At 32.2% G+C, this 8,875-nt stretch overlaps 2 protein-coding genes across 4 annotated transcripts; one reads left to right on the top strand and one right to left on the bottom strand.

Moving 5' to 3' along the window:
* The first annotated feature begins 2,950 nt into the window (after positions 1-2,950).
* Positions 2,951-5,022, top strand: LOC18596247 (uncharacterized). The gene is made up of 3 exons (XM_088807665.1): positions 2,951-2,979; positions 3,081-4,438; positions 4,503-5,022. The coding sequence occupies exons 1-3, from the start codon at positions 2,951-2,953 to the stop codon at positions 4,928-4,930; spliced, it is 1,815 nt and encodes a 604-aa protein (XP_088663791.1). The 3' UTR covers positions 4,931-5,022.
* A 387-nt stretch (positions 5,023-5,409) lies between these two features.
* On the bottom strand, positions 5,410-8,806 carry LOC18596246 (Nucleoside diphosphate kinase family protein). 3 transcript variants are annotated; one of them, XR_001928582.2, is made up of 8 exons: positions 8,685-8,806; positions 8,191-8,344; positions 7,908-7,986; positions 7,569-7,796; positions 6,868-6,975; positions 6,491-6,600; positions 6,173-6,256; positions 5,410-5,624 (listed from the first exon to the last, which is right to left on the bottom strand). XR_001928582.2 is itself a non-coding variant. In XM_018123947.2 (7 exons), the coding sequence occupies exons 3-7, from the start codon at positions 7,970-7,972 to the stop codon at positions 6,225-6,227; spliced, it is 543 nt and encodes a 180-aa protein (XP_017979436.2). In that variant the 5' UTR covers positions 7,973-7,986; positions 8,191-8,344; positions 8,685-8,804; the 3' UTR covers positions 5,410-6,224. The 3 variants fall into 3 exon arrangements, 1 of the variants encoding a protein (XP_017979436.2); XR_001928581.2 differs by having other exon boundaries at positions 5,410-5,812; positions 8,685-8,805; XM_018123947.2 differs by having other exon boundaries at positions 5,410-6,256; positions 8,685-8,804.
* Positions 8,807-8,875: the final 69 nt, after the last annotated feature.

The raw sequence follows: 8,875 nt of genomic DNA, 5'->3' as shown, positions 1-8,875 counted from the left end.
TTGATTAATTTATTTTATCAATAAATATTATATTATGAGGAAATTTTAATGTTAAAATATATTCAATATATAAAGTATTAAAATATAAAGTATTATTTTAATAAATATAATAAAAATAGTTAAATAGGCAAGCTAGGTCAAGCTCAAATTTGATTTTAAGAAAGAGAGGTCCAATAAGCGTAACCTAATCCGACCCAAGTAAGTTGTCAACGGGTAGATTACTTGTTAATTTTGAGGTACCTAAACCTTACCCTATAGGAAATAAACTATTTGAACTTTATTAATTATCTGAATATTTTTTAAAATTACTACTGTAACCCTAACCCTAATACATTATCACTATCTTATAATTACTTTAATCCGTTTAGAATGTAAAAAAATTATTAAAATACTATTCATGGACACCCAGTTATCCAAATCTAAATTCGTACCCCTATCCATATACAATAATATTTCTCTTACATATTTCATATAATTTACTAATAATTAAATTAATAAAAATATAAAAATAATAAAATTTAAATTTAAATAATCAAAAACAAATATCTCAAACATAATTAATTAATTTATAAGTTATAATTTTTGTAATGTTAATATAAAACAGAAAGTAAATATGTTTATATTTAAAGTGTATATATACTAAAAGTGTTTTAATATATATAATAGTAATTATATTTCTTATAATTGAACTCAATGTATATAAAGTATAAATATTAAAAGACATTACAAGTCAATTAATAATCATAATTTCATTAATTAATTTAATTAACTATATGAGTTTATCCTTAATTACATGAAATTAAAAAAAGTAACTAGGTTTCAAAACAGTTCTAATCTCACAACTTGCCTTTAGATTTATATATTATAAGTTTATACAAATAAAGATATATATATATATACACACACACACATTAAAAGTATTTTAATATATATAATAGTAATTATATTCCTTATAAATCAACCTAATATATATAAAATATATATATTAAAAGACATTACAAGTTAATTAATAATTATAGTTTTATGAATTAATTTAATTAACTATATGGATTTGTCTTTGATTACATATAATTAAATAAAATAATTAGGTTTCAAAATTATTCTAACTTCACAACTTCTCTTTAGGTTTATATATTATAAGTTTATATAAACAAAGTTATTTTTTTTTTATAATTTGGGGATGGAGGTTTTAAACCTTGCTCTTTAGGTAAGAGAATTATACATCAATCAATGAACCAAATGCTCGGGTGCTATATAAACAAAGTTATATACATTATAATGAATAATTTTATAAGTTATAATTTTGTAATGTTAACACAAAATAGAAAAGAAATATATTTATATTTAAAGTATATATATACTAAAAATATTTTAGTATATATAATAGTAATTATATTTCTTATAAATTAACACAGCATATAAACTATATATATTAAAAGACATTACAAGTTAATTAATGATAATAGTTTCATAAATTAATTTAATTAACTATATGAATTTGTCCTTAATTTCATGAAAAAAAATAGTTAAATTCCAAAACTATTATAATCTCAAAAGCTCTTTTTAAATATATATTATCAATTAATTTAAACAATGGTATATCTATTATAATTAATAATTTTATAAATAATAATTTTGGTAATGTTAACACAAAACAAAATGTAAATACATTTATATTAAAAGTATATATATAATAATAATTATATTCTTCTATAATATGATTTGATATTCTTATTATTTAAACATAGTTAACAATCTAATAATTTTTTAATTTAAATTTATTAATGTCATCATATTAATAATTAGAGTAACCATATTTTTCACATATTTGTTAGTTTTTAACAAAAAGAATTACTTAAAAAGTTGGTAAAAATTGTATATTTTTAATTTAATTATTAAAATAATAAAATATTTATAAATGATAATCGAGTTTTGATAACGGGTATCTAATGGGTGATACCCAAACTTCACACGAATAGTGAAATCACTACCGAAACTCGTTCTAAACTCGATTATAGAGTACTTTAATCCTATATAAGTGGATGAGGTATCCACAAGTACACTTTAACAAGGTACCAATTATCATCCCTAGACCTAAAAACATCTTTAATCATAAATTTTGATATGTTCCGTGGAATTGCAAAACTGTACACTCACAATTTATCATAATATAAACTAATATAAATTACCATTAGATTTATGATACGATGTGGAGGTTGCCAAAATGTTTGTAAATTAGCAAGTGTCTAATTTGTTTAAAACAAAAAGATTTAGACGTTGAATATTTAAATTTTCATTTAGTTAGTACTTTTTTAAAGAGAATTTTTACAAATTTATATAAAATTATATATTATGTAAGCCGTATCGATGTTCATCAACAAATCATAAGATACTGGCTAATTAACTAAACTTAAAAATAGCTTTATAATTCATTGATATTGATGGTTAAATTGCACGTTGAGGTGAAAACAGTCAAGAGGTTCTATTTTACTAGAGTTATTTTTAAATTAAAAAAAAAGTTTATATTTTATATATGATCTGAAAATAAAAACCTGTGGTCACCTTACTAGAAGAAAACCCATTATTTAAAACATGTAGAGAATAAGCTTACTAGAAAGGTTTTATCAAATACTGTTGTTATAGTTTTCCATTATATATATATATACCTCTGACAAGGTCAATATATTAACACTGATACTTTAAATTTTGAAAATAAACATAATTAAATCTGAATTTTCAGTTGTTATTGCCATTATTTTGACGGAGGCCAGTAGGATAGCTGCAAGGGCGACCGCGCACAGCTGGGCCTCCCCGGGAGTTAAGGAAAGTTGGAGCAGAGTGCAACTATATGTACTGGTTCTACTTAGCCTGACTCTAAATGTAGTCCTGATTGCACTTGGATATGTAATAAAGAATAGAAGAGGCAAAACTTCGGTTGCCTTGCTGACTCATGCGGGATACTTCGTTGGAGACTTGGCGGCAACTGCTGCTTTAATTACCCTCCTGAAGCGCCAATCATCTGGGAGAGTCAATGCACTCCAAGTTTTTTGGGCCCCCTTCCTACTGTCGCACCTTGGCAGCACCGAAACCATTGCTGCTAATTTCTTTGACAAAAAGAAATTGTTCCGATTATACACGCTAGGCCTGATCATCCAAATCGGGATAGCTTGTTACATCTTCGGGAGGTTCGAAGGGGGAAGCGACAACACCTTGGCTCGCATAGCCATTCCTATAACTATATCTGGGATTATCAAGTGCCTGGAACGGCTTTGCATTCTCAGGTTCTCACGATTCCAAGATTTTACAATTTCCACATTATCAGGAGTTCCCCCTAACAAGTTTAAACCCAAACCCGCGGGGGGGCAAAGTGAGCAGTTGTATGAGCAGCTGGATGATCATTTAGACCGGAAATCCATAATTCCAGAAGCTAGGCATCTCCATCGAGCATATCTATCATTTATGATGTTCATGCCACTCTTTTCAGATATCAATGTCAGGATTTACAATACGTTGAGTGGCATCTTCAGCCTGAATAAAGATGCAAAAGAGGCCTTCAACATGGTAGACTTCGAACTAAATTTATTGTTCGACGTTCTTTACACCAAGACTATTATGCATCATGTTCTGCTAGGCTTCATCCTTCGCTTCATATACTTCTTTCTTTCTACTGGAGCATTATTGGCCTTCCCATATGCTTATGGTCACAAGCAGCATCACTCTTCACCCGAAATTATCATGACTTACATGCTGCTGCTTGGAGAATTTTTGGCGGATGGCACTGCAGTCATTTCACATATACTATCCGGTTGGACAATGCAGTGGTTGACCACTCCCACAAATTGGGGGCGCCTCCCTAGGTGTGTCCGTCCATATATTGCTTATTGTATGAAGTTCAAAATGTCGATGCAGGGCCAGGGAGTAAATTACATGGCACAGCACAGCCTCTTAAGTTATTGCCTTAAGGCCAAGGTAAACAAGTTTAATGCAGCCATCAAGAAGCTAGTCGACGCCAAAAGGATTTTAAAGGTGTTCTGGGACATCCAGAAGCATGCTTGGGTGGATGTGAGACCTACTTGGGCCCTTGTGGATCCTGGTTTAAAGGAACTCATTCTCTCTCGTCTCCAAAAAAAACGTAAAAAATATGATAATGGAAAGTTCAAATTCTCATGTCTCTCAAATTTAGTACAGAAAGGAGCTTCCGACGTGCTAAAAGATAAAGGAATTGAAATCTATGAAGAACTTCACTGGAGCTTAACCAAGGTAGAATTTACCCACAGCCTCCTCCTTTGGCATATTGCTACGGATATTCTTTTCCATTATCATAAAAGAAGATATCCGGGCAGTTGTGGTAGAAATAACAACCAAATTAGTAAGAAATTATCTGATTACATGATGCACCTCCTTGTCATGCGTTCGTTTATGCTTCACAGAGGCATTGGTGAGCTAAGGTACAGAGATCTGCTTTGAAGCTTTGGACTTTTTTGGTTGGCAAATGAAAATAGATAGCCAAGACTTGGCTCAAGTTGCCCCGACTTTGCTTGAACTTGACAATATTAAATTTCAAGCTTTCTTCTCTGTCCCTGAGGGGGGAGGTGAAGGTGGGAAATCAGTATTCTTCAAAGGGTGTGATCTTGCGAAGCAGTTGCATTCTTTCACTGTGGATGCAAGGTGGGATCCTGAAGAGCTATGGGAAATGATTAGCTGTGTGTGGTTGGAGATGCTGTTTTCTGCGGCATATGACTGTGACTGGAAAGAGCATGCATACCAGCTTGGGCAGGGTGGAGAGCTGCTCACTCATGTGGCCCTTCTCATGGCACATCTTGGTTTATGCAAACATCTTCGCATGACCAAGCCTCCAACGGATCACAAAGTGTGTATGCCTTGCTGGGATTGGGATCACCTCACTCAGATGGCTTCTTACTTCGCTTAACATGTAGCTACCCTACACTCAGATCTGCGTTCCTGCTTGTTGCTTAGCTTCCTGCAGTTTTTCTTTTCTTTCAGCCCCTCCCCACCCCCACTTTCTGTCTTACAATAATTTTCTGGTTATTCAATTACGAATGCAATGTTTTGAGAATAAAATGATGCAGGAGCAGCAGGACCTTACATACCCATAATATTAATGAATTTGCAAATATTATTTCCAAATAGGATTTTTTTTATTATTATTCATGGCATTTTTAGATATTTTTACCTAGGGAAGAGTATACTTTCAATACGAGTCTTAAGCCTTTACATATTTATAATTTTATCAGTCTTTTGTCACACAACATTTGCACTGCTTTAGTAGATATCAAGTGTATCAGTACTCTATATATATACCCAGTATACTATAACCCCTTTTGGTTCACTAAATATTTCAGAAGGCTCACTCTCTATTTGGTTGCTTGAGAGGATATCAGGAAAATGTTTAATTTGCTCTTAAAAGAAGATATACATACCGTTATATTCACTCGGTAAAATTAGCTGTCTAGTGTTGCTACAGTTACAAACCAAACCAATTTGCAGATACAACAGAGAGTATGTAATTTAGTACCGTAAAATTCTTACAAACTAAAGCTGATGCACACAAATGGCGTACATAAAGTGTCTCCAATGTCCACAGTGTAGGGTTTTCTATGATGCTGTAACAAGATGAATGGCAAGAATTAATTGTTAAAATCTCACAAAACAGATATTGTAATTTATATTCTTCATAGTATCTTACTCCCCTTTATCTATGACATTATAGCATTTCCTTCAAATTGCATACAATCATTTTTGGAGGGCAAGCAACAAATCATCCATCATACAGAATCCTACAATAGATCACCTGGCACATATGAACCATATAAACCTATCAAATCACATGACAACCCAAGACAATGAACTTGTAAATGGTAAAAGATGAGGAACATGTTGGAAAGATGCCATGGGCAAGCCATAAAGGGATATGAACGATTGTAGGACACTTGATGCTACTAATGTTGTTGATAAACCTCAAATTAGTCCATTTTAAGACATTTGAAGCAAAGAGAAGAGGTTTATATAGCATTCTGCCTTCACCAGAGATAAATGGTTTATGAGAAGAGGACAGGCTATCCTTGTTGTAGTGCAGTCATTGAAACCAACCCCACCCCTGCCCCACTCGCAGAACAAAAGACAAAAAGAGAGAGAAGTCTATAATACAAACTTCTAACAATAGGCTTAACCATCATATAGCTTCAGCTTTGAGCGCTTGCCAGTTACAGTTCATCGTGCTTTCTGACTGCCTCATCTGTGAAAGCTCAAATATGAAAATGAAAGTAAATATAAAGCCCTTGTTTAGAAAACATGCATTCAGATGATTTTTTTCTTTTCTAATAAGGAAATGAAGTCACAATGGAAACTAGGTTATATTTGCTCACTCCATACTTATTACATATCATCCCATCTCAGTATATTATAGATTTGCATGGACTAGGTTATATTTCCATCATTACATTGACTGAAAAGGGGAACAAGAGCCGACCTGGAGGTGTCTCTTTGAAGAAAAATGCAATCTCCCTTTGAGCCGATTGGTGGGAATCAGAACCATGAACACAGTTCTTTTCCAAATCTACCCCGCACATTGCTCTGATGCTGGAAACAGAAGAAACAACCAACATAAAATGCTGTTGACTTATGAGTCATGTCATCAGACAATCAAATTTCTTCTATGATTAAGATACGGAAAGAAGATCTAATTCAAAGTTGGCAGGGACCTAAATCTTGCGAGGTAATGGGAGGACGGCTAATCTTTGTTTCTGCATGCATCCAATTTTTCAACTTACGTAGATCATACAAGAAAAACCACAGAGAAGAGGAATATAATAACAAAGTATGAGATCAACAAGAAACATGCATAACCTTTGAGGATGAGTAATTTTGGCCTTGCCAGCATCAGTGGGTCCAATCAAATGTCGCCAATGAGCAACAGCATCTTCCTTTTCCAAAATCATAACCAACACTGGACCACTGTCAAAAGAGAAATGTCAGTGAGAGAAAGAGATAGAAACCATTGTGATGTAGCAACTGAGTTTCATGCTACCCCAATTTGCAGATTGATATGATATATAGTTAATCAAAACGCAATTCGAAAGATATGAGATCAACAATTGCCAACATATTCAAGTTTGAGACAAGATTAAAACAAATGCTGCATCGACACTTCTCTTTGATCCGCAGCTGAAAAACAGAACAAAAATAATAGTACCAAAAGTTCAAAACAACAAAAGCAGGCTCTAATTAGGCTTGATAATTCAAATAATCAAGTGAAATAATCATAAAGAGGAGTATTTAACAAATAATTCTGCTTTTTCACATGCTGAAAATCTCTGCCTCTTCTTCATTCTTTTTGTTGTACCAAATTGAAAATGCATAGAGAATTGATCATCGAAAAAGCACGAGATATATTCTAAACATAGCCAATTGGATTAAGGTAATGACAATATGAAAGTATGAAAATGCATCCATTGTTTTGTCTATGAAATCACAAAAAAAGGAAAAAACTAAGGCATAATCGAGGTAATTAAAAGACAGCATGAAGTTACTAAGACAAGAGTAATAACCTAGTCATGTATTTGATAAGACTAGTAAAGAAGCTCTTGGAAGAGTGCTCAGCGTAAAAATCTGCTGCATTGACTTCATCAAGTTGAATTATCATTTCCTTATTGATGTGGAAACCAGATTCCAGAATAACTTTTCTTATTCTATCAGTATAATTACCAGATAATCCATCTGGCTTTATTATACCTAACGTTCTCTCCTTCTCACCACTTCCATTACTTGAACAACACCTAACATATTTTATCAATAAATCAAGCATTAGAATAAATTAAAATAGCATATATTCAATAAATACCATACATATATCAATTTTCTTTAACTAATTAAAGAAAAGGATTTACCTGAAAATTATCAATACGGAAAAGAAGAGAAATCTGGTGAGAAACTGAGTTATGCAAACTTTCATTTGCCGAATCAAAACTGTGAAAAAAGGTAAAACAGAGAAAATTATTTGTTAATCCTACTTAACAAAGGAATTTAACAACCAACATATAAAAAACTAAGAAGACTTAAATCGAAAGGATAATAACAGTTGGTTCGTTCAACAGAAGAGAAAAAAAAAATTCCCCATTTTTTTTTTTTTGGATTTTCGGGGGCTTTGTGGGAGATCGGACGGGTACTTACCGGTAAAGTTTTGCCACGAAAATGAGGGGGCGGGAAAATTGAATAACGAAATTGGAAAATTTCGGGGTGAAAAATTATTTTTGAATATATATTGGTTCGAACGCAGGAAGGCGATTTGGAGCTGGTCTGATTAGCTGCGGGAGTCAACAGTTAACTGTGAAATTGAAATATGAGATCAGCAGTACCCAATCATAAAACTGTTATGACATAATATTCCAAAAAAACCCTTAACTATTCAACAAAATCTAAATAAACCCTTATTAATTTATCAAAATCAAAAATAGATTAAACTTTATTGTTTAATTTTTCTCAAAATAATTTTTTTTTTGAGGGAAAGAATAAACTTTTATCGCCTCATCAATCTAGGAAAAGAAACTCCTACTACATCATTCAATAATAAACTTCTAGCTCTCTATGGAGGATTAGAAAAAACTAAGAAGTTTTCCGAGAAATGGAGAATCCCTCATTAGTCATATAGTCTGCTATTGTATTACCTTCTCAAATCAAATGACGAATTTGATCCTCCCAATGTCTTCGAATCCAACTTTGAATAACTTGAACAAATCTGAATTTGCACATGAATGATCTTTTTGAGAAGAAAGTGCTTGACCAATTAGCTTTTAATTGACCTGTAAGTCTATTTTTCGAAAGCCAAAGTCTCATGCATATTTAAGCCTTCACTATA

This window comes from Theobroma cacao, chromosome 6 (genome assembly GCF_053813885.1).
Source record: "Theobroma cacao isolate CCN51 chromosome 6, ASM5381388v1, whole genome shotgun sequence".
NCBI lineage: Eukaryota > Viridiplantae > Streptophyta > Magnoliopsida > Malvales > Malvaceae > Theobroma > Theobroma cacao.
This window is presented reverse-complemented; position numbering and strand designations above follow the sequence as displayed.

Bases quoted from the DNA above. Each gene is read 5' to 3' on its own strand.
- LOC18596246 (XM_018123947.2), bottom strand. From the start codon at position 7,972: ATGAAAGTTTGCATAACTCAGTTTCTCACCAGATTTCTCTTCTTTTCC. The intron at 7,797-7,907 runs GTAAATCCTTTT...AAAATATGTTAG, and splicing joins TCCGTATTGATAATTTTCAG to GTGTTGTTCAAGTAATGGAA. The intron at 6,976-7,568 runs GTTATTACTCTT...CTCTTTTGACAG, and splicing joins CTTATCAAATACATGACTAG to TGGTCCAGTGTTGGTTATGA.
- LOC18596247 (XM_088807665.1), top strand. From the start codon at position 2,951: ATGCGGGATACTTCGTTGGAGACTTGGCG. The intron at 2,980-3,080 runs GCAACTGCTGCT...GCACCTTGGCAG, and splicing joins ACTTCGTTGGAGACTTGGCG to CACCGAAACCATTGCTGCTA. The intron at 4,439-4,502 runs GTGAGCTAAGGT...AAATGAAAATAG, and splicing joins TATGCTTCACAGAGGCATTG to ATAGCCAAGACTTGGCTCAA.